General features: G+C 38.0%; 1 protein-coding gene across 3 annotated transcripts in view; it reads left to right on the forward strand.

Annotated features, from left to right (window-relative positions):
* The window catches only part of SPAG9 (sperm associated antigen 9), a 106,584-nt gene that overhangs the window by 1,700 nt on the left and 78,387 nt on the right, over window positions 1–26,497 (forward strand). For all 3 annotated transcript variants that reach the window (XM_026654380.1, XM_026654384.1, XM_026654381.1), the window contains exon 2: window positions 8,042–8,162. In XM_026654380.1, the coding sequence (XP_026510165.1) occupies window positions 8,042–8,162 (121 nt within the window). The remainder of the gene's footprint in view (window positions 1–8,041; window positions 8,163–26,497) is intronic.

A 26,497-nucleotide genomic window follows, 5' to 3' on the forward strand; every position in this document is an offset into this window, starting at 1 on the left:
ATTGGAGTGAAACCATCATCCTTAATTTAGCCAGCTGTCTTAAAAATAGTCCATGTCCGGACATAGGCTTCTTGTCCTGCACTCACCTCTATGTTCTTTAATTTCTGTTTTGAAAACTGAAAAGCATTGTTACTCAAAGTAGCCTTTTTCTCTACTGGTGTTGTCTTTTTTTTAACTTAGAAAAAGTTGTTTTACAAGCCTAGTAAAATTAACCCTACACTGCAATGCAAATAGTTCTAAATTAGTGTGAAAAAAGGTTAAGGTACAAATTGCTACAGGTCACTCTTGAACAGGCAAGAAGACTATAACAAACATCCTTTGTTTTGTAAAGTTATAAAGAAATACAGTATGAATACACACAACTTTTCTCTAAAGACTTGCATCTAGTTTTTGTCCAAACCAGTAAAAAGAATACGATACATTTCTATACCAGATTTGCAAAATTAATTGCTCACTAACTCCAGGTGAATCAATTTATTGATAGGTGATTGAATTTCACTTTATTACCAAGGTGACAAGGAAGAGGGGGTGTTTGACTTATTTTCCTGGACTGGTAAATTTTCATGACTATATTGCAAGGATCGTTCATACTTAGATGGAATGTGAAAAAAGGGTCTCCGCAACATGGAGCAGAAACTATAACAAATCACAGAAACAAAATGGGATGCTGTTGTTTCAGCTCTTATGGACTTTTCAGAAGTTGCGCACCTGTAGGTATCTCTCTGGCAGTATAGTAGTGTTCTATTTCTATAAGGCAATTGAGGTGACCAATATAATGTAGACTAAAATTGTTACTGAATTGCAGCACAAGTCCTTATTGATAGTCGCTGAAACTGCAACTAACTTAAAGGTATTGTTTTCAAACATGAACACACTGATTGTCCTTTCAACATGAACACACACCTGTAATATTCCCAGGCCATTTTCAATTACTCCATTAACACATGCATGATAAATTTTAAAAATGCATGATACAATCAAAGATGTACATGCATTTTCCAAATGCAGTCATAGCAACCATTTTTTAATGTTTGGTACTAATGCAAAGATGCTTCTACAAAAGGGTAACAGCAGGAATAAAATGAGGGGGAAGGTACATGAGTTACAGATTTGTACTATTGCTTTCTTTTAAGGGGTAATTTTTTAACAAATGGTTGGCTTTAATAGTTCTTTGACTTATTTGGGTGAACTCTTCCACTGCTTGATTGACCTAAAGGTTAAGATCTTTTTCCATATTCCCTATTAAAAGCCTGATATTGCTTGGCTTGCCACGTTTGACTATTCTGGATAATTGTCTCACTATCATTACAGGAATTTTTTTCTTTGGAGTAGTCTCATGATGAATATTCATGATGTTTCTTAACTCAGAACCCTTTTTGCCTCACTGTTTTTTAATCAGCAAGCTCCCATTTTTTTGTTGGATTTCTTCCTCATTAGTATTGTGTGACATGATGCAAGTTGTGATTGTGGGTTTCTTTTGGTAATGATTTCCAAAAATGAGAAGTTAAAATCTGCTTCTTTTAGCTATTCTTTGGGTGCCAGTCATTTCTTTAATGACTGATGCATGTGATCAGTTTTCATAACCAGTAAGAAGCCGCCTGCATAACTTTATGTATGTGATGTTTGTTCAGTTTCCTGGTTTAACATGAAAATTGAGAAGATGGGATATCTGGATATTTTGCCAATGTTTTGCATGTGACTGCTGTGTGACAATTTATATTTACAAAATAAGCATTAGGCAAATTGGTTAATAAAGGTTCCAGTATAGCCAAAGTACCAAGCAACAAAGAAATGAGGAAGAAAAGAACTTTTATGCTGCTGTGTCTTATGTATAAATATACTTCTGACTCTAGTTCCCATAGGAGCACACAAGTCTATGTTTAGGTATGAGTAGCTGGCAGAAAATTGTTACGGAAGCTTTGATGCTTAATGTTACTACTGGGCTTAAACAGCCACAAGCAATTTCTTTCAGCAAAGAAACATTTATCTGGGGTTTGGGTTTTATAGACTTGCCCCATAACTTATTAAATCAACCTATTCTTGAAACCTGACATCTTTAATACATACATCTTTTTTTATTTAGGCATGAAAAGGGAATTAATTTCCAGCTTCCCACTAAATGGGTTTAAGTATTGTAGGTTACTTGGAAATACTGAGGAAGACAATGGCTAAAGTTTTTCTGCTTAGGATTTCAAGTTAACAGTGTTAAATATTTGTAAAATGTCATTTGATAGAATAGTTGAAGTTGGTCCTCAGTGTCAGTTCACTTTTAAAGGAATGTTATCTTGAAATCTAGTCACTTTTAAAAGTTAAAAGTAGTGTAAGCTGAGCTGCCTTGCCAATTTCTGTGGCTTCACAATAACTTCCCTATTTTTGAAAACGTTTTGTTTTTTTCCCCTCCCCTTTTGCTGTGTGGAAGATCTGCATAAACAGGGGAAACTAACTACACAGGGAAATAGCAACTCTGACTCTGCATAGTGCTGTCAAATGCAAAAAGTAAACATGAGCATAACAGGGAGAATAGAAAAAAAGACATTTCTCTCATGTTAGGTGTTACTTGTAACAATATGGGCAAAAATAGAAATAAGTTGGTGGTGTCCCTTTGAATAACTTCACCTATTTTGAATATTCTTTTGTTTAGTTGGTGAATATTCTTTTGTTTTGGATAGAACATAATTCCCCTTGAATAGAACTTGAGTCCTTAGCATCTCTTTAGATTGCCCAGTGTAAATCTTTAAAACAGCAGTGGAATGACCAAGAGAATTATGTTTAACTAGTTAAAAAAAAAAAAAAAAAAAAAAAAAACAAGCAAGCAAACAAAACCACAACAACCTTAATTTGAAAACTAAATCCTGAACAGCTCTAGAAGAAATTGTGTGTAAGGATTAAAAACTTGATCTATATTTGGTTTTATGTGTGATGATGACATTAAGATTGATTTAAAAACAGCTGTTGATTCAGAAGTAAGATTGTTGCTAATCTTTTGCACTCATGTGACACACATGACTTCTGGAAATCTAGTGTCAAATAGAAGCAAATTAACAATGTTGCAGTTGTATTTAAACCTATTCTTGCACATTTTCTTCTGCTTGCTTTAATGCGGTAGAAGTTACTCCATGCAAGGCCTGTGTTAAACTTTGTCATTTTAAAAGGGAAGCGACACTAACAAGAATGAATAAGCTAGACCTGGCCTTAAATGTTAATAAAAAAGGCTAAAAAACTTAAACAAAAAACCCTTTTAGACCCTCTGTCTATCAGAAAGAATAAAAAAGTGCAAGTTGTATGTTTCTGGTTTACGGTCGTATTTTTACACCATATATTTCACTAGTGAATATTCCTAAAACAAAGGAAAATGGTTAAATTGTTCACTCCCTCTTCCAGCAGTTCATAGGAATACTGGAATAAACTAATAAATTTATATATGAACTCCATTCATTAAAGCAGAGAACCACAAAACACATTTACCTGTCTTTCAGCATCAGCTGTTTCTTGCTTCTCTTAGCATTTTGCTCCAAGCGCTGTCATATGAACACCATTGAGTCCTGTGATAGCCATGTAACAGCTTATGTGAAAGCACTCTTGTTCAAGTTTATAGTATGAATAGAAAACAGTGCATTTAAATAATTTGGCTCAATCAGAATTTCTTGCTGGTTGGTCTGCATTAGTAGAAATGAAGTGCTTTTATAAAGTGTTATGAATTCTCTCTCTTTCCCTTTATAGATAATCTAAAATTTGATGGAGCATAAAAAATTAGATGTAAACAATTGTGAACAAGCTATTTCAATGCAGTATTTTTTGGGAATAGTCTCAAGAGTGACGCTCAACTTTGACATATTTTTGAAAAGCTACTTGTTCACACAGGAGTCCTGTATCAGCCTCATCTAAATAGATCATCATGTGGATCATCTTCCCAACTTTTCATTAATCTCATTCATAATCGTATATCATCCCTGTTGCAACTATAGCAATTGCTTATGTCGACAAGTAATATTGGTAAAGAATAGGCCGCTCTTTGCAATTGGAAACAAGGAGTGCCATGTGACCTGCCAGCTCTTAGGTCCATAAGAAAGGGTTCCCTGGGCCACCAGTGCTCCATGTGTGACAGCGTGACGATTGATGATTTAAGTGAACTTGCAGTGAGGTCAAGGAGTCTGTCACTGAAAGGATCCTGCATACCTATAGAGGTTCCTTTTTCCTATTGTCATTAGATTAGAGAGAACACAGCTTTCTACTATGGGAAGGGTATGATGCTCAGGCTTTTTTTTTGTCTGTTTGCTGAAGTGGTATGCTTTCCCTACAGATGTAACTTCTGTGGTTTTTAAAGTCCACCCTTTTTTAGACGGTTGGATCAGTTCAAGTATAATTTATTTGAACCGGAAAGGTACTTTTGAGCAGTCAGAACTTCACGTATCACTTTCGTTTCTTTGTTGTCTACTTTTGAAGCCCCATTACCTACAAAATATACTAACTTAGTGAATTTCACCCTGCGCAGAGGGTAAGCGCAAGACCTATGCACTGCCAAAGACCTCAGGTCTTGTGCTCGCTCTCTGCATAGTTTTGAATGTAGTTTATTATGCATACTTCTGTATCTGGTTTACTTCCTCCTCCTGATATCACTTCCACACATCACAGTCATGAGATGGGTGGAAAAAAACAATTTCAGCAGATAAGGCCGCACCCTTTCTGTAACACTGTTTTAGCTTTCTGGCTTTAGGTTATTGTCGGTTATCTTCATTATTATATATGCTGAATACTAGAATATGGAACAATACATTGTATTCATTACTATGAAATGAAGCTAGTAACTGGACTATTTTATTATTACTTTCCAGCCATCCCTGAAAGAATCAAAACAAGTTAGCTAGAACTTTAAAAGTGTTCTGTACAGTGTAGCTACAATAAAGCATTGATTGTTGGACACTTCTGATATTGGAACTACTACAACTTGGTTCATCACAGTGCTCCCACAGCTTTCAAATAATACCATTACTGTACAACTATACTTAAATTACTCGTGCGCTCATTTGCTTGAACAATGAAGAGTAACGTTCCCTGAAACAACTGATCTAGAATTTTAACTTTTGTTAAACGCTTTTAGCTTTCGTGTCTTTAACTCCCAATTTAAAACTTTGCTATGCATGTTAAAACTGCTGTCTGTCCCCTCACTCAGTATTAAAATTAATAAGATTTGTATGTGAGAGTTGAATAAGCATGTGTACACTTTGCCATTTTTAATCACTGTATGAGGGAGACAACACAGATAGTGGATTACTTAGCCCAGCCGCCACACCTGTATGACAGCATGGGATTTCAGCTACTAGTACAAATTCATTTTGCATAATGCCCATATAGGAATTGGACTCAGATCATGAACTTTTCATAGGCTATTGAATAGTAATAACTATCAGATGGAGAGGCAAGTATTAAAAAATTGATTCCTGGATGTAATTCTAACTGGATGGCAGCAGTGCTGCTGGCATTTGTTCCTTAACACACTTCCTGTTTTTCCTCCTTCCCACTCCCACTTGTGTACAAAGGATTTTGAGATGCTTAATAGCTGTGTGTGTTCATACTTTGAGCTGGAAGGCAAGTAGGAAGGGCCAGAGTGGTTGTAGAGGACTAAGTTATCTTAGTCTGCTTGGTACTGCTTTAAAGTTTTTTGATTACACCTTATTGGCCAAGTGATCAAGGGAAGTTAATTTGAACAAAATGTTCCAAAAATGAACACTGGAATGCTACATAAGGTAAATGGCATGCTGTGTGCTCGCTATAAACTTAAACTGTAAATGTTATTCAAGTAAAAACAACAAGGAGTCCTTGTGGCACCTTAGAGACTAACACATTTATTTGGGCATAAGCTTTTGTGGGCTAAAACCCACTTCATCAGATGCATGGAGTGAAAAATACAGTAAGCAGAATATATATATTATAGCACATGAAAAGATGGGAGTTGCCTTACCAAGTGGGGGGTCAGTGCTCACGAGCCAGTTCAATTAAGGTGGAAGTGGCCTATTCTCAACAGTTAACAAGAAGTGGTGAATACCAAGGGAGGGAAAATTACTTTTGTAGTACTAATGAGGCCAATGCAATCAAGGTTTGTGAGGGATCGTCCTTCACGATAGGTTGTAGATCCTTGATGACCTTGGGAGACAGGCCAGTCCTGGCTTACAGACAGCCCTCCAACCTGAAGCAAATACTCACCAGCAACTACACACCACACAACAAGAACACTAACCCAGGAACCAATCCCTGCAACAAACCCACTTGCCAACTCTGTCTGCATATCTATTCAAGGGACACAATCATAGGACCTAACCACATCAGCCACACCATCTGGGGCTTGTTCACCTGCACATCTACCAATGTGATATATGCCATCATGTGCCAGCAATGCCCCTCTGCCATGTACATTGGCCAGACCGGACAGTCTCTATGCAAAAGAATAAATGGACACAAATCAGACATCAAGAAATGTAACATTCAAAAACCAGTAGGAGAACACTTCAATTGTATGGACACTCAATAACAGACTTAAGTGGCAATTCTTAAACAAAAAACTTCAAAAACAGACTCCAACGAGAAACTGCAGAACTGGAGTTAATTTGCAAACTGGACATCATCAGATTAGCCTGAATAGAGACTGGGAGTGGACGGGTCACTACAAAAAGTAATTTCCCCTCTGCTGAGACTCACACCTTTTTGTCAACTGTTGAGAATAGGCCACTTCCACCTTAATTAAATTGGCTCGTTAGCACTGACCCCACACGTGGTAAGGCAACTCCCATCTTTTCATGTGTTGTAATACAGTAAGCAGTGTATATATATCTTTCACTCCAGGCATCTGATGAAGTGGGTTTTAGCCCACAAAAGCTTATGCCCAAATAAATGTTAGTTTCTAAGGTGCCATAAGGACTCGTTGTTTTTGCTGATACAGACTAACACGGCTACCCCTCTGAAACCTGTTATTCAAATGTGGTTCATAGATTCACTTCTGTTTATAAACTCTTGACTACACAACAGTTTCCTGTGGAATGCAAACTTTTTAGCTCCCACGGGCTGCTTTCTACATTCAGGAGTGAAAGTCAGTCTACTGAAAATAGTTTATGGAAGTGAAACTGTTCTAGATCATGACCGTAGCTTTATAGGATCATAAATAGATGTTGCTATATGAGGACTAGTAGTCTAGCTGAGGATTAAGCTGTTGATAGTTGAATTACTCACCTTTCTTTAGCAGTCTTCAAAACTTGTTGCATGTTAGCTCTTCTATAGCCTATATAACAAATAGGTACTGTTTCCAATACTTCATATTTTACTCTTTGTAAAACAGGTTGGCTTATGAAGAATTTATTCTACTTAAAGAATAGGATCAATTTCCTAAACTTCATGTAAATCCAGAATGGGTGTTGACTCAGTATTGATCTCAAAGTGACACAGAACGCTTAATAGTTAAAGAGGGCAGAGCACTGTCATGTTGTGTCAGAGCTTTGTTGCTTGTATCACAGTAGGAGATGGGAAGGAAAAACCTTGTCTTAGAAGTCACATGGAGCCCCTCACACCTCTTCTGGTGTATGGACAGAACAGATTCAGAGGCGGGCAAGTGGTAGGGTTTATATCTTTAAAAGCAAAAAAGCCACTTTGTTGGAGTAGAAAGAAAAATGTCTATAGTTATATATAAAAGGTAAGAGGAAGTAGAGAAGCCAAACTTGCAGATTTGGTCACCCTAATTTAGGTGCTTTAAGACTTTGAAAAGTGGGCACACTAGTGAGAACTACTGTTTAGTACCTAAAATGTTTGAAGTTCTGCAGCTTAGTGTTTCAGGAAAAATAATTAACGAATATTACTTTATTATAAAGTAAACTACTGTATATTCCTCTTAATAAAAGTTGTTAGGATTTTCAAAAGGTCCTGAGGGAGTTAGCTACCCACTTCCTTTGAATTTGTGAGCTTTAGGGGACTAACACTGGCTTCTTTAAAAATCCTAACCTTGCTGCTCAGTGTCTAACCACACTAGTGAATATTTTATTTGTTTTTTGTCTGTCAGAAATTCATTGAATTTGAAGATTCTCAAGAACAAGAAAAAAAGGACTTACAGACCCGAGTGGAATCATTAGAATCACAAACACGACAGCTTGAACTGAAAGCAAAAAATTATGCTGATCAAAGTAAGTAGAAATGGCTTATCATGCTGTAACTGCACTTTGATTACATTATGACTTCAGGATGATGTTAATTTTCACTCTAATTTAACCTACAATAGTGATACATGACAACTCTTTTTCTGATGCCTGGTCCACCACTCTTGACACATGCACTTAAACTAGCTTTTATGTTGTTCCAACTAGGATAGAAGTTTAGATGCCAACACATTTTATTCTGATGATTTCTTTATTATCCTATACTCTAGGACACAACACTATCTTAATTTTACAGAACTGTTTTCAGGTCAGGGTATAAGTCTTAAGCTATCGCTATACTAAAGAGCTTACAGTGGTGTAGCTGCATTGGTGCAGCTGTGCCATTGTAAGCTCTCTAGTGTAGCCCTAAACCAACAAGAGAGCTCTCCCATCGACTTAATTAATCCATCCCCAACGAGCGATGGCAGCTAAGCTGGTGGGAGAAGCTCTCCCACTGACATAACTGTCCACACCGACGCTTAGGTTGATGTGACTTATGTCGCTTGGTGGTGGCTTATTCACACCCCTAGTGACATAAATTATACCGACATAAGGGGTAGTGTAGACATAGCCTTGGTGTGCAAGAAGTGTTACGCAGTCCAATCTATAAATTGATGTTGATTACTGACTCCTTCCACTTTGCTGCTTTTAAAAGGGCTCTTAGTGTGCGAGGCGTGTGTAAATAACCAAATTTTTTTTCGTTTGGTGACCAAACTGAAAAATCAAGGTTTTTGTTTTGTATTGATGTGAAATGAAATACTTCAGAATTTTTTTACAAAAGTCAAAAATTCATTTCGGTCAAATTAAATGTTTCATTTGACCTAAAATGAAACATTTGAATTTTTTCAGTTTTTATACTTTTTATAATTTTTTAATAAACTTGAAGTAAAATTTGAAATTAAAAGTCATAACATTTTGTTTAGAAAATATCAATGAAACTTGCTCACGTTTTTTGGACTGAAACAGTTGGGTTGGTTGACCTAAATCTTCAATTTTTGGCAAAAAAAATTCTGAAAATTTCCCCCCCGTCTTTGCTCTTTATTGGAATCGCCTGCTTCAACCTCACTGTTTGAGAATGTCAGCTGTCTGCTGAGAGATCATTTCCACTGTCCCAGGCTCTAGCTACAAAGACTTTTCAGGGTGTTTGGTGCTGGGCTGTGGCCTGTTGGAAGATTAGAATAAATTCTAGACTGACCTCCTTCAGAGCCCAGGGCAAAAGGTTATGTATGATAACAGGACCCAAGATGATTATATTAGAGGAGAAAATACCTTAAGTACAAATCACAGAAACCTAGAAATGAGAGTCAGAAACTCACTGAAATCCCAAACAGGAGATGAATGAGACTCCATATTTTTTCTAGAGTAATGTCTCATTTTATTTCTTTGTGGCAGTCTTGATGGCTTTCATTTAGCCTAGAGAAGTATTGGACCTCTCTTATTAACACCACTTTCCTGTTCACTCTCATCATAAAATGGCCATCTGTAGTTCCTCACTTCCATTTCCAATTACTACTCCTAATCCTCCCTAGTTTACTTTTCTCCTCTTGTCCAGGCTTGAGCAGGAATCTCTTGTAAGGGTTTGACAGGGTGCTATTTGGAAGTTGTTGGCATTTTAGGTGTGTCCATCTACCTTTCAGAGTTTGGGAAATCAGCCAGAACAGTCCTCAGTAGGTTGGCAATAACTGCGGATGCCCTAATGTTCTTTCTTTTTGTCCAGTTTGCTGGGCCAGGCATAAACAGAAAATATTTTTATTACCACCATTATAAACCTTGGACTACTGGTATTTTTCCAGCCTGAAAATCAAAGTAATGCTTTATGGGAGGATTTTCTATATTTCTGCAGCATCCAGAAGGGTAAATGTGGTATGTCCATGGCTTCTACAAGATTGAGTATCATAAAAGAGGCTGCTGGAACATTTGGAGCTGCTGAGACCATTCTTTCCAGAAAACAGCTATTTCAACCTATTGGTTTTCTTAAAATGTAATATTTTGGGTTATTTTAAAGATAGACAAATTGAAATATATTTTTTAAAACTGTATGCTGTTTGTGAGTAGTTGCTGAAGTACTGAATGCAGACTTTGTCACTTGACTAACTTTCAGATATACATTCTTTCAATACAGGTCCACTAATGAAGCATCCTCCTTAGTCTAGTTAATTCTGCTGGAGGCAGAGATGTTTTGTTCTACACTAGTTTACTCTACTATGTAAAATTACCTTAAAACACTGATGTAATTTCGTTGTGACATATTGTTGGAGTAGGAGAATAGCTGTTGTGCTAAAGTCCGTAATGTGGGAATAAGTTTACTTTTAAGTGAAATGTCAGCTGAGACTTTAGAAGTGAGAGCATCTTCACCTATAATCCTGATTAGCCTGTTTTATAATGAGAAATGAGGAATTGCTCAAATACTTTTCTGTCCTAAGTGGGGGATCTAGTATTTACAGAAAACTAGTTTTTAAATAGCCCTCTTTCAGTTTAGAGGGCTACTTTCTGGTAACTTAGCCCCAAAATTAACTTGTGCAAGTTTTTGCTCAATCTACTAATAGAAGTGTCTTCCTGAAAACTTGAAAAAATGAATTTAAATATATTTTGGCTTATGCTTTTGCTGCATTATTTCCGACACACAGATATTGTGGACTACATGAAAATCGAAGTGAAATTAATTTATTTTAGCTAACTGAAATGTAGAAGATTTTTTTTTTTTTAAATACCCTCTCTCCACAAATTATAAGTTGAAGATGAAGGATCTACAGTATTTGGTTCTAGATTGATTTTAATTGATTAGTGTTTTGTCTAGTCTACTGTTAAATGTCCCAAGGTTATGTTTTAATCTAGTGGTGTTCATAGCATAGGTATTAATGTGAATATTCTTTTAATGGTAACTGCTCAAAATCAAGATGTGCAGTGCTATAAAATTTGCTTAGACTGTTGATGAAAAATGTACATAAAGACTTAGAAAAGGTAGTGATATATAGCTCCTAATGCTGGGTTACAACACAGCCTTACCAGTCCAGATCCTATGTTACCTGGCACTGGTTCTCAATTTCCACCCTTTTAAGCAGGATGCTAGTTATCAAAACACACTTTTTGTACCATCTCCTTCCTGTCTCCTTTTGTTCCTTCTCCTCAGCCAGCTTTCTTTTGTTCATGGTGGATGATTTCTCTGTAATACTAATGAGTAACGTGTAGCTGTCTTCTCTTCATTAGTAATGTGTAGCTCTTTTCCTCCGCTCTCACCTAAAAAACTTACTCACTGTAAGACTCTTGCTTTTTTTAGTGGCATCTATGGCAAGAGAGCTAGAGTAGGGAGGTAGGTAGAGATTGAAGAGCTTGGTAACGTGGTGCTCTGAAGTATGTAAAAGGAGGGCGATACAGATCATCTTAACTGTTTTTCTTAAATTGAATACTGGAGTTATGTGGTGGTTGATTAGACAAAGACCCTGCTCCTCAGTGGATTAGAATATTATGGGCAGATCTTCGTAGAGTGCATTTTGCAGGAGTACGTGCCTCTGATACTGTATATGATATGCTCAAACAGAGACACTCCTATAGGAATTGACAAAGTAAACTCAGTGTCATGGACCCTGGATAGGCTGCCCCCACTGAGACCCTCTTTCAGTCCCCTGAGTGGATCTCTTTAAAATGGTACGCACATGCCTCCACTTCTCTGCAGTGAGATCCTGAAATCCAGCCACTCTCTATCTGGGTCTCTAGATTACAACCCCTGGGTAACAACCTTGACTAATTCAGCAGATCCAACGAGGGCTGGTCCCTGCAAGGATTTCCTTTTGGGAGCCTGTGACAGCATATACTTGTAGGGAGACAGAAACAACTTCTTGAAAACAAAGCATGATTTATTTTGCCCGAAAGGTTTGCAGCAGAGGAATGGATTTAAAATAACAGACCTACACTCATATTTCCTTACTTAAGCTTAATCTTTCTATCCATAGCTCAGGTGAGTTTGGCTTATTCTCCATCTCTTAGTTGGGAGAAAGAGCATTCATGGCTTTTAGCATTCTCCTGTCTCCGAATGTCTGACGCATTCTGGTCAGCCTCTATCAGCTCATCCAAAACCTATCTTCCTTTTCTAGTTTCTTTGAGGGGTTAGGTCTCCTTTTAGGTATGTCTGCACTGCAAGCAGAGGTATGACTGTCACGTGTGTAGGCATACTCGAGGTAGCTTTGATCTAGCTGGCTTGAATTATTAAAGCAGTGAAACTGTAGCAGCACAGGGTGTATGTATAAGCCTGCCAGAGCATTTTTTTCTGATATCCTCTGTCAGAAGTTGCAGCTGTGTATAACTGAAGAGTCTCACCTCAGGACTCCAACTCCTCCCTTGTTACAATCTGCCTAAAAAGTGTGGTAGTCTAGCATTTAGCTTGGTAGATCACTCCATGTATTCCTTTTTGTGCAGTTACATGAGGAAATGCACAAAAAGCTAGCTTCATGTCTGGCCTCTTAATGCTAAATTACAGCCTGACTTTTTTCAAAAGTGCAGTTCCTGTTAGTTGTGTCGCAGGTCCACAGCACCTTTTAAAAGTAGGCCATTTCACTAAACTTTATACAATATTGGATTTCTTTAGCCAGTAGTTGTGGCATACTCAGGAATGGTGGTTTAAATTTAGTTCTACTTTTGCTTCTCTTATAGCACTGATTGAGTTTTTGTTGTCTAAATTGAGTGCTCCATGTTTCACCTTTAAGGCAAGAAATATGAGGTGTTTGATAGAAATTCAGCACACATTTGGAAGTGATCTGCCAAACTAATACTATTAATGTGTGTTTAAGATTTTTAACTTTAAAATAACCTACAAAAATTAAACACGTTAATATTTTTTTAAAAATGGACTTGCTTACATTTACTATGGAATGTCTTTTGTTACATGGTGACAGTACATAACACCATAGAATGCCACATTTTTATACTTTAGTATCTGCTATAATCAGTTTGTGTGGTTACTTTACTACCTTTAATGTGAAGACTTTTGATGTTGGTTCGGATTTGGCATCTCTATTGCAGTAGGCACATTAAGGCTATTGGAGGCAGTGCAGGCTTGGCATTCTGTTTCAGTGCCATTTCTGATCAGAATAGTTGCTATGTAAAACAGTTATTAGTTTGCTAGTTCATATTTGGAAGTTAATTCATGTTAATTGCTTGGAAAAAGGCTTGTTCCAGAAGCAGAATTTAGTACTGATAAGTGTTGTTTTTTAGGAGAAAATTGCATTTTACTTTTAGAATAAGTCATCAGAAACATAAAATTCAAGGATTAGAAACTTGACTAGCAAACCTTTCTAAAATTTTGGAAGTATACATCTTGCTAGAAACACTGGGTTTTTTTTGAATATTTAAATAGAGCACCCATCAAACTTTAATGAGTTTTTCATATGCTACATCAGTGGCCAACTTAACATGGAGAATTTGAAAACAAGATTGCAAACATTCAACAGACGATTAATTGAAAGTGAGTGTAAAAGAGGAATGGGACAAAAAAATTCAGTTGATGCCTGACAAATAGCATATTACAGATGGATTGGAAAAAAATGACGTGAGGTTGGCATTGTGAAAATCGTACTGATGTACACGTCATTTTGAACTCTTCTCATTTCATAAGGTAGTCCAATTGTACTGTGGTGGTGTCATCTTTCCCATTTTAGCTGAGAGAGACCTATTTAGATGTCTGATCTATGGTACCAAAGTATGGGACACAATGTCCCCTTTCAGTTCCCTGGATACTGCTATATGCTTATTTTTTTGGCTACATTCCTTTTCTCTCTTCTCTTGCTTCCCTCCTCTTTTTGGGCATTTAAAGGGGCTTATCATGTGGCATCATTTGGTAACACTTCATTACTTATTGGATGTTGTGATAGCATTGCTAAAGGACGTGGAGTGAACATTTGAGACAGATTAAGGAAACTGATGACACCTGACTTTGCCTTGTTCTTCTTCACAGAGAGCCCAAGGTGGCAACACTATTTGACCTGAGTATACTGAAGATATATTTTATTATTGTTATTGGCCCTTAATATCAGTGGGTGTTGGCAGATTTTGGAAGCTTGATTTGTGAATATCTCCGGTAGTGTGTATGGTATAATAATTTTTAAAAGGTCACATGAGGGTTGAAATTTTAGCTGCAAATCTTAATGGTGGCTGAGAACAGGTCTGAAAACATGGACTCCTTAGTTTCTCTTCCAGCAGTTAATTCCTTCCATAGTTTGGGCAAGTTACTTCAAGTTTGATTAAGATCTGCAGAATAACCATATAAAAGGGAAATCATGGATTCTGTACTTATTTCTGTGACTTCTACAATCAAATTATATTAAAAGTGTACATTAAAAGCATTAAGGTTGCAAAGTCAAGCAGTCAAAAAATAGGAAATAGTTCTTCCCTTGTGCATATGTATTTAATTACATGATCATATAATATGCTTTCCACAGGATCCCTGCCTCATCCAGTGCATACTTCAAATGGTTAGTCATATGATAATTATCATATAATGTGTGGCCCCATGTTTTATTTACCGCATACCATCCAAATACTGCAATGAATACAGGTTTTTTTTAGGTTCCTCATGGGCTTTTCTACTGCGCTCATCACTAGAGTATCTGAGTGCTTTATAGAGATTAAGTAAATTATTTTCACAACACTCCTGCAAGGTGTCTGGTTGTGGTGATATTCCCATTCTGCAGCTGAGGAATTGAGACACAAAGAAACCAAAGTAAAACTATCATAAGAGATCACTAATTTTGAATGCCCAGCTTGAGATACTTGAAACTTAATAATTATTTTTTTTAAGAGTACTTAGCATTTTGTCAGCACTTCACGTGTTCAAGATGCAGCTCCCATCAACTTGGGCTACGTTGTGATCCTCCGCTCTTCTGCAAATCAGGTCCCTCAAGTTGTATATCTGGAAATTGAGAAACATGATTTGATTTAATATGCCCAGCATCACGTAGCAACTCTGTGGCAGAGCAAGGAAAGAATCCTGTTCTCTAGGATTCATTTAATTGCCTTAACCACAACAATATCCTTTCCCTTCCTGTAGTTATCAGCCTTATTTACTCTACGCTGTCTGCTGCAAATAAGGCAGAGGATATATAGACAACTGCCTTATTTACTCCACAACTCGGATTCATTTTCCTGAGTACCATCCATCCTGTGCACTAAATGAAGCAGAGTCCTGGAGACAATAGAATGTGATCATATAACTACAGACTGTATCGGGAATCTGAATTTTAGCACATTATAACTTCTGAAGGCTTGAATTTTCAATCTTAATGCTCTTAACATAATAAAAATCTTGCAGAACCATATTGACTTCCTCATGTGTTGGAAAAGGGACCACAGCACAGATGACTACAACTTCATCCAGTGGAGTAACTGGTAGCAATACTAAGGGCTTGTCTACGCTACCGCGTGGGGTCAATATAAGATACACAACTTCAGCTATGTGAATAGCATAGCTGAAGTCTATGTACTTAGATCTACTTACTGCGGTGTCTTCACTGTGGTAAGTCGACAGCTGACGCTCTCCCGTCTACTCCGCTTACGCTTCTCGTTCCGGTGTAGTACTGGAGTCGACGGGAGAGTGCTCAGCGGTCAATTTATCACGTCTATACTAGATGCGATAAATCGACCCCGCTGGATCGATCGCTGCCCACTGATCCTGTGGATAGTGTAGACAAGTCCTCAGTCACTATCTATATAGACCAGCCACTAGAGGAGGCTGAGATGTTTCTTTTGCCAGTGGATTTCAGTTATTTGCTTGACAGCAGAGGAATGTTGGGACTTGGGAATTCTTGGTTCTTTTGTATTATATGGGCGAGTCCACTCTAGTGTTTAAAGACCCTGGTGTCCCTATCTTCTTATGTTCCATTCTCCCTGCTCCTTTCCACCTCTGCACCTCTTCCCTCTAGCCCAGGGGTCGGCAACCTTTCAGAAGTGGTATGCCAAGTCCTTCATTTATTCACTCAAATTTAAGGTTTTGCGTGCCAGTAATACATTTTAATGTTTTTAGAAGGTCTCTTTCTATAAGTCTATAATATATAACCAAACTATTGTTGTATGTAAAGTAAATAAGGTTTTTAAAATGTTTAAGAAGTTTCATTTAAAATTAAATTAAAATGCAGAGCCTCCCGAATCGGTGGCCAGGACCCGGGCAGTGTGAGTGCCACTGAAAATCAGCTCACGTGCCACCTTCAGCACGTGTGCCATAGGTTGCCTCCCCCTGCTCTAGCATTTCCATCCCTCTGCTTCTCACTGCTATGTATTCCTACTTCTTTCTACTTTCTGGGCACCAGCAGGGAGCATTGGGAGCATAGGAGACAGTCTTTCCGCTCTCAGTTCTGGGTCCACAGTACCTTGTGGCTGTAGAGAGAAATGACAGGTAAAATAGTGCTCAGCCCTTTCAGAACTGCACTGGAGCATGTCCAGTGCAGACGGAATCTTCTGAGATTTTTACATTTACCCTCTAGTAAATATGTACTGAGCATGGGCAAATGACTATTTGCAGAGGCTTATAACTTGGTGAAATGTAGGTGGATTTTTCAAATGGACAGCGAAACGCACCTTTCTGAATTTCAATCATAAAGGTGCTAGTGTTTCTTAACAAAATGGTTGTAAGAATTTAACACTGGCAAACTGTATTTTTTCCCTAGCCTCATTGTCAGAAATGACTGAGTTGTTTTTGCTGAAACTTTCAAGGAATTTTAGGCTGAGGCAGACACATGCATGGAAAATTTTAGTCTGAACAGTTAGTTTGGCATAGTTATAAATGACTGAAAACTATTATATAATGGAAAGTATTAGACAACCTCAACTATAGGACTTTCTGCCAGCTTTGCCTATATTGTGACTAGTTTGCAAGTAAAATATGTGTCCGGTCAGCCTGCAAACTCAACTTTCAATCGGAAAGCCCCAAACTGTTATTTCTAGCTCTTACATCACCATAAAGATTTTTTCAATTGAAACATGAAGCAGTCCACGTGTTGGCTAACACAGGTCCATAAGGGCACATGAGCCTGGGCTTCAGATGCTATACTGACACCCTTAATTACTGAATGTGGGAGAAGCTTTACTCAGCACTCCCCTTGTATGTCATTGGATTCTGTGGAGGATAGAAATCTTTGTTTTTTCCTTTGGGCAAGTGGGCTCTCCCATGCTCAGTTATGGAGGCTTTTGGAATAAGGAGGAATCAATTTGTGGTGTGGTTGATCTTTGAATTCACTGAGTAGGTGGGAAACGCAGCTGTGCTTCTTGGGAACAGTGGAACATTCTGTGATCTTGATGGGATATTGGACCTACTTTCTGGCAGTTGCCTCCACCTATGGAACTTCTTCCCACCAGAGCCCAACATAAGTACAAATCTTAGTGGCTTTAAGACCGAAAGAAAGACTCCTCTTTCTGCCATAGTTTTCTCACAGTAATAGTCGTAATATAAGCTGTTTTGCTGAAGAGAGTGAAAGAAAAGGTACCAAATAGAACCCATATTTGCTTAACTTGTTAGATCTTACAGTTATTGTGGTATAAATACCTAGATAGGCTATCTGTCAACAGGAATAGATGCTGAAAACATCTGGTCCCCTTTACTCTAAAAGCTTGTGTATGCACAGAAATTGCACCCATTTGGCCTAAATCTGTTAAGTTAAACTAGTTTGTGTGTGTGGACTCTCATCGCTTAAAAATGGTGTTATCAGTTTAGTTTACACCTGTAAATTTACAGGCACAAGCTAAATGAGTATAAGGCCTAGTCTACACCTAAACTTAGATTGACCTTGCTGCATCGCTCAGGGATTTGAAAAATTTGAGACACTGTATGACATAGTTAGGTTGACCTAAACCCCACTGTAGATGCACGTAGGTTGATAGAAGAATTCTTCCGTTGACCTAGCTACTGCCTCTCAAGAGGGTAGATTTACTATAGTGACAGAAAAGCCCCTTCTGTCACTGTAGTAAATGTGTACTATAGCTGTAGCACTTGTAGTTTAGACATACCCTCAGGGCTGGTCTTCACTGGAGGAGATCAATGCTGCTGCAATGGATGCAGCAGGGATTGATTTTAGTGGGTTTAGTGAAGACCCACTAAATCAATGGCAGAGTGTTCTCCAGTCGACCCAGGTCTCGGCGAAGCGTAAGGGAAGTTGACTGGAGAGCGACTCCTGTCGATGCAGCGCAGTGAAGACACTGGGGTAAGTCGACCTAAGCTACGTCAACTCCAGCTACGTTGTTTCACATAGCTGGAGTAGCGTAACTTACGTTGAGTGAAGACAAGCCCTCAGTGACCATGCACAGTTGCACTGGTTTAATTAAATCGGTATAAAATCAGATCATTGTTTGGTCTGCACTTAAGGGTTAGGTCAGTACAGCTATATTGGTCAAGGGTGTGGGAAAAAACCACATGCTTGACTGACATGTGCCAACCTAACTCCCAACATAGGCACAGCTGTATTGACAGAAGAATGCTTCTGTTGATGTAGCTACCATCATTTGGGGAGGTCATGTTCCAATACTGGCGGAAAAACACCTTCGTCAGTGTAGGCTGTCTACACTACGAGGTTATGCTGTTATAACCAAGCAACATAGCTATGCTGGTATAGTCTCCGTAGTATAGGACCCATTTGGCCCTAAGACGTATTGGTACAGCTTTGTGTGTACACACCAGGCCTAAGTACAATAATATTCTAAATACAAGAAATAATTCCAAACAAAATATCAAAATTCGTGATTGTTCACGGGGGGGAAAAAACTTATGGCTTATGTATCTTCATCATTGTTAATTTTCAAAACCGATGAAGGTGGCAATAACCTAAAACTGTTTTGATACTTCCAGTATAAAAGGAACAGAGCAGTCTGTGTTAGCAAGTTTTCTACTGTCTCAAATACTGATGTTTGGCACTTACTGCTCATATCTCAACGCAGCTGCTCTGTATTCACATGATCTTATTTGCAAGTCTCTGGTTCTTCTCAAACTTTGCCCAAGGCTTCATTTACTAATCTTTGAGGGATTCATGTATATGTTAGTGTGAGCGCAGGAGTATAATTCAAGAAGCCATTTAGCCCCAACTATTGTATTTCTGATTATTTAGGAAGGTTATATTTAGATAAAGGTGCACCATAATTGTTACTAGGCCCTGGAGCATTTGGGAAGATTCTTGTCATTAAGATGTCAACTTGAAACTAAGTGTGTTAGCCTGGAATTGCCTTCACACTTTTGATTACATAGCAATTTTCTTGGATGTGATACTGTTTCATTTCATGTGAAATGAGTAGAGGCTCCTGCTTTTCTGATTGGTAACTCTTTGAAGACGATGTTATGACTTTCTGCCGAGATGAAAGTACTTCTTCTGTGCTAAACTGTACTCTCACATACATCTCCAGTGTAAACTTAAGCTTTGGCATAGAAGTATTGCATAGTGCAGAAATAATATAATCCTCCCTCTTCAGTAATGTTTGACTGCAGATTTTTTTTTTTTTGAGTTAGATAAGACCATTAACACACTGAAAATAAATTGGGTTTTTACAAACGTCCTGCCTTTCTTTGTACTTTGTGATTTTGAATACACAAATAAGAGAGCCTCCTTAATCATTCTTCTTGTTTGTGAAACCTCTCTTCCCTATTATGGGAATGTTCCCATGGCACTGAATGTAAATCTGGCCCTAATTATGTCTACTGCAGAAAACACTTATTGCTTGTGTCTGAAATCCTCTGCAAGGCCCAAATCATGTTATGTTTTCTTTGACAATTGAGCCACCCTAGATATCTGTGTTACTGTTTTGAGATGGTAGATTTTGTCTAATCAAAGTTATCCGCCATTAACTGTCCCATATGCTTTCATCATACTAGAAGCAAATTTTGTAGAATTAATTATTCACTTTATCCATTGTTTTAACTATAACTCTGCAGTTTAACTCTTGTCCATAAGATCTTGGCCTGATTTTAGAGGCTTACTCTTAGGAAAAATTACAAATCATGCTTGCTTAAGTGATATTTCCTGTGATAAATTTTCATATTTAAACTCTAATTTAATGTTTACACTGAGGCTGCCTTGATCTCCAATCAATGACTAAATACTGGAATTTTAGGCAATAACACTGTTCCCTAATTGCTCATAACAGTTAAATTAATAGGACTGCATATAGTATATTGTGGTATTAAAAGCTCTTGCTTTTTGTACTGGAAGACTTTCTACAGCTAACACTTAATGTGAATTTAAGAACCTAGATTTTGTGGGGTACAATTTCTTATTAGAATGCATGTATTCATAAACCCTGAGAGCTGGTGCTTTAGAACACTAACCTCATGAAGCAAATATCACATTGCCTAGTTCTGTAGAAAATAGATTACTCCATTGTGCAACAAAGTAACTGCAAAACGCTTGGGTCTTCAGAACATTCTTGTTGAGCACTAACTTTAAAAAAAAAAATTTAAGTTTCGGTCTAGAATTGCAGCAATAGAAGCTGAAGTCTTCTTTGCAATATATTGGGTCACAGTTAGTTACAGGGCAATTTTCTCCCTGCCTGTCATCCATTGTCTTGACAATGTAACCTCCCCTGGAGGAACCAACCACGTAGTGCAGTGAGGTAGTTAGTGCCGTGCCATTCAACTCTTGAACTGTTGCCAAGTCTGGTACTGGTGGGCCTACCTGGAATGGCTTTGTGGTTTGATCCCCCACTGTCTCTAAGAAATGAATGAAAACCACCTACTAACTTCACATAAATTGCAAAACTGGACATGGTCAAATTCTAGATATTACTCACTTGAACTTGAGCAAGGCATTCAACCTGTAATAAAAAAAATATTTATATAGCACCAGAAAAGGATGAGGAGCCAGCTGAGACGGTCTTATAGCATAACTTTATCAACTTAAAATGTTTTCTAGAAAAACCTTGTTTTTTGTTTCACTATCAATCCTTTATTTGAGACAACAGGCTGGCCTGTTTAATGTAGTTATTGACTTACTGCACCCCGTGGTATTGATTCTTCCTCTGTATTCTGTGCAAGTCGATAGCCCACTAGATGGAGCAGAGCTACAGTTAGAGAGCTCTTCATAGGAGTCAGTCACGTTACAGAACTGGAGACACAAATGTAGTAGAAAATCAGAACAACATAATGGATCAATGTGCTTTACACTCTACTCATGTGAAGCCTATTAATAAAACTAACTAAGAGTGTGTGTGGGGGGGGAAGGTTTTAAAGTTAACCAGTATTAATCATAAACATTACTTGACCAATATCAGAACTGACTTCTTTCCCAGGGGAAAGTTAACAATAAAAGGTTTAGCTACTGCCCAGGCCTGATAAGCTACAGATTTGTTGAGGATCTCTAGTTAAATTTTAGACTGCCTTCTAAATTTTGCTTATCAAAAAAACTTCACTTGCTGTAGTTGAGTTACTTACAGCAAAGGGTGTGTAAGACTTTAAATGTCTTTCTGGATTTTACATTATGGCTTATTATGGTAACCTGGCTTCTTTTACAAAGTTAATGTACTGTAGTTTTAGCATCACTGTTCTCCGGGTATTGAGCTCTTTTAGAAACAGCAACATTTTGTATCGTGATTCCATTCTTCACTCTGTTTCCCACCCCACCTCCCCATTAGTGTTATCCCTGCTTCTGCCCACTACCTTGTCCTTTTTTCACCCTGTAGTCATTGTCAGGATGCTCCGTTACTTTTGGATGTAGGTTGGCTAAACAATGTGGTAGATTCAAGTTGTTCTGCCAGAAATTGTCTTTGCCTGTGTCTTGAGTCTAGCTCAGCGGGCTTCAATTCTTGGGCATGGGGGGATCCTAGAGTGCTACTGTTATATAAACATTAAATGAAAATAACATGGATTTTAGATGACAGCTTATTTAAAAAATTTCACTGTTTGTCAAGTTTAAGGATTTTCAGTGATAGTTTCTACTCGATCAAATTGGGAACTTAGTGGGACTTAAAGCAATATTAATGGACACATTACTGTCTAAAGGTAATGGATGTCTGTTCATTTTATGGAATTCTGGAAGCAAAAAACTGAATATATGCACATTGCTATTTACTCGGGAACAAATTTTTCTGTAATCCTGGAAGTCTAAATCAGCATATTGTCAATTTAAAAAACTTTAACTACAGTGTAGAACAAGTATTAAATGTGAACTATTTGAAGGTGATTAACCTCTTGCCAAGGAACTGAGTATACTATTTGTCTTAAACAGTATGTTTTACCCTCAGATTCTGTCTAGCTTTCTTATTGCTCTGTAGTTAAACGCTTGTGTTGAATCAATTTAGTTTTTCCCTGCCAAGGTTGGGATGGTCAGCCTATCAAGTAGTCACTAAAGAACGTGTGTTCTGTATCTTTTAAAGTTAGTGTGAGACATGCTGTTAGGGAATCAGTTGAAGGAAGACTTTCCAAGGAGAACCTTCAGAATGGGCTTAAGTGTCATGCAAGTAAGGCCCACTAATAAATGGGATCTCTTTGCCCTGCCTACACAGCAGGAGCTGATAATTCCTCTTGAGGAGGCATCTGATCAGTTGGATTTGGCTTTCTAGCAGGTTTGTTTCTCTTTCTCCCCCTTAGGCTAATCAGCAGTTTGAGGCAGAGGACAACAAACAGATGATGGGTGTTCCAAACTTGGCAAAAGCCATCAAACTTGGGAGGTAAGCTCTGATTTTTGAACAGGCAGGGCAGGCAGCTTTTATTGCCTTATCCTTCATACTTGTTCTCAGGATGGAGGTGGAAGTTCCAAATGCTTCACCTCAGTTTCCCTTAATACTTAATTTCCTGTTTTGAGGCGTGACTGGTTCAGTTTGAGATGAACTGGATAAGTTAAATCAAGGAGGCTTAGGTTTTCATATGGAGTACTGGTATTTCAGATCTTTGGATACTGTTTCACTGTGTGCTGTATATCAGATTGCAGATGGGCCTTGAGTGTATGTTAAAGTGAACATTTTCTTTCATGGAAGCTTTGTTTTTCCAATGGAATCGGTTTTCTTTTCAGTCTAGTGTTCTGACTTTTTGAATATTTACAACTTGGTTTACATACTATATTCAAAGCTGACTAATATTTGTATAGATGCAGAACTTCATTGAGGATTTAGAGCTCTGTATAAAATTGAATTGTCTACACAACAAATTAGTTAAAAAAAAATTACTTCCTTAAATTGATCAATGAGGATTCTTCCACTGTTCAGGATAGTATTTTTCAATGTGTAATGTGTTCACCATTTAAATGAACTAGGTAAGGTGTTATTTAGTAGGTGTGTATTGTACCTGGAAAGATTGAACTTTTAGAATCTACTCTGCACTATTGCAAAATCAATATTGAACTTGTAATGTCCTATGACAAATTGGGCTATAATGAATTTGGAGGGCATTCAATTAACTTCACTAATGCTAATTTTTTCTGAAATTGAGATTGGTGATATGCAAGATCTGAGAAACTAGACTTCAATCTATGCTGAATATTAAACAATAGAAGTAATTGAAGTAAAGGACTGTTTCTTTGTGGTTAGATACAGATTAAGTCTGACGAAAGTTGCTCAATTCTTGATGCTCTGGCTGTCTTAAATGGCAGCAGATAATGATCTTGCCAAGTCATCTTCTTAAAATACATGTGAATGTAATTATAAATAAGGCTAACTGCTAGACCTCTCCCTTCATCTGAATAGTTATATTTGGCTAATAGGAAAATTGAGAATGGATTTGTTTTCAGCAATTTAAGTATTTATTTCAATGAAAGGACCAAAACAAGTTGTTTTTAATCTCTGCTTGAAATTTTCTGTAGGCTTCCTTGACCCCACCATCCTTATGGTGATATCTTTTAAATATTTTTCTAGCCAGAAATAGGAGTCTGAGACATTGGATTGCAAAAGGAACTTTTTCAGTTGCTTTATGATCATTTCTTTAATATAATCTCAAATTTCTACCCTTTTGTTTTTAAATCCCTTTCCTGTGAGGCTTTAGGCTGTCCCAAATGGCACTATAGTTAGCCTACCCCCAACACTGTGCTTTGCTGCACTTAGTGGCTGTGAAGTAGCGTAGACTAAAATGAATGTTACCTGCGCGATTTCAGACTTCTACTCTGCTCCATGTGCAAGCTGAGCAAAATGAAAATGAGGCAACCTTCAGACTTAAATTTGTTGCGCTGGTGGTATTCTTGCCAGTCTAAAGGGCTTTGTTTACTGCCATCTAGCCTATTGCTGTGGTGATGTCCTGTTTCTCTTGGGATTAGGAGACCCATTTGTAAGCCCATATTAATTGCTAAGCTTTTATGTTTCTTTTTTGGACCAGGTTCTGATACCCTTACTCAGTATCTTAGAGTTTTATACCGTTGTTTGTCAGTGTTGTATCTGAGCATCGTCTGTGTAAAATTTGATAGCAATAGTGAAGTCCCTAAAGGATTCAATGGAGTGTCTGATTCTCCCTTTTTAAGTAAAATATCTTGGGGTTGGGGGTGTTTTGGGTTTTGTTTTGCTTCATTGGCTTCTTTTACGGGGTTGTTGGTTTGTGGGAGGGGGGTGAGTTGTGTCTGAGTAGATGGGACTGGGTGTTGTCATTCTTGCTATAATGAAAAGAATTTTTTCTATTTAAAAAAAAAAGTAGGGGGGGGGAATGTTGCAGTGTTGCCTAAAAGATGGACAGGCTCCTTTCCTCATTCCAGGGTTTGCCCATTTCTTCCCATGGGAAGGGCTGTGTGCTCCCATTCCCCCTCCTCCCCCCCCCGCCAGGGACTGTGCGCACACCGTCATTTGTCCCCTCTCTCCTCCCCCTCCCCATTTTTTCTTTCTGTTTGGATGATAAGTCATTCAGGACATCAAAATGTTAAACTTTAATGGGAGGATGGACTGAAATGAGGTGGGAGTATTGTTATGCTGGAATGTTATACAGGTTTTTTTGACCTATAGACAATTGCAGAGGTGCTTGAGGCTATGATGAAAAGCTGGCAGGAGCTTCATATGTCTCATTTTTTCCTCTTCTGGTTTCCAGTTTTTCCCCAAAATCAGTAGGGTTTTGGCCATTGATGCCTAGAACTTTCCATGAAATTCTGTAATTGATCAGATGTGGCATTCAAAAGTTATTTCATTAAAGACAGAAAAATGCCATCAAGTTGAGTGTAAGGCTGTCACAAGCTTGACCAGCAAAGCCCAGGATGAAATGTCTAGTCTCTTGCTCATGCATTCAGTTGTAGGCATCTTACTGAGGAAAGAACTCCAGAGAAGATTAGACTAAACCAGAGTTAGACATTTCAGTCACATTGCAGGGCCTTCCTCTAAGAAAATATTCCCATCACAAATAGAATGGTTATGAAATAAATCTGTGTGGGTGTGCGGGTGTGCACCATGGGTCTTTAGTGCCTGCATCTAGTGAAACTGTCACCATAGCTTTAATTATGGAGCTGCCATTCTTGTTAGAATAGGCCCAATGAAGGAGCCTAATTTGGGGTAGCGCTAGGACACCATCAGTGATCTTAAACTATTAACCACAGTAAATTGTGGAAAGCACCTGATTTCATTTAGGTAGGCTGTTGTGATCAAAATGAAGCGTTGGGAATTAGTCTCATGGTTTAACTGTAAAGTGATAGTCTGTAGTCATTTAAATGTGGTATGTGTTTAGGTCACCTCTGGTGAATTCTGGAGTATCATTATGAGCCAGTGCTAGTTAAGCCATATGTCAGAGGACTTAAACTTGTATCAGTGTGTTTTTCTGTGCTAATCCCCAGCTGTGACTGCAGTGAATATAATCTTCTGCTCACCAGCACTGGGAAGCAAAATTTTAAACCCAAGCCATCATTAGTTAATATTTAGCATTATCTAGGTCCTGATGCTATTTCAGTGTACTTGGAAACTGTTTCTAAGGAAGGGAACAGGTCTCGCATAACATGAAGCCAATTAGCAATGCTATTTGCACTTCCTGATTTCCAAACTGCTTGCTTGGACTGAGGCAGTTTTTGAGCACCTGAAAAATTTGGCTATGAGGGCAAAAGGGAATGACCATAAGACCTTTCCTCTTAAAAGTCCTAAGTCTAATGATTTGGCAAATGTGTCCTACGTATTAGTGACAGGAAAAACTAAGGTGAGCCAGCCTTGCTTGTTTTAAATATTTCTACGTATCTTTCCATCTGACCAAGGCATAGTTAACTTAGATTGTAAACTGATATGCTGTAGTCCAGCTGTACTAGAAGATAATAGTCCATATAGTCTGATAGAGTAGGCAAAAGTTGGCTTTTCAAATAAAATTGGTGGTTTTTCTCTGGATACTTATCCAAAGCTTCCATGCACTTATCTTCTCTCCCTGAGTGTTCAGAATGGACATTGCCTCTGACTGACAAATTAGAGTCGTCTTATCTGCTTTACTC

This window comes from Terrapene carolina, unplaced genomic scaffold, assembly GCF_002925995.2.
Source record: "Terrapene carolina triunguis isolate 2854851 unplaced genomic scaffold, T_m_triunguis-2.0 Scaffold192, whole genome shotgun sequence".
In the NCBI taxonomy this organism is placed as follows: Eukaryota; Metazoa; Chordata; order Testudines; family Emydidae; genus Terrapene; species Terrapene triunguis.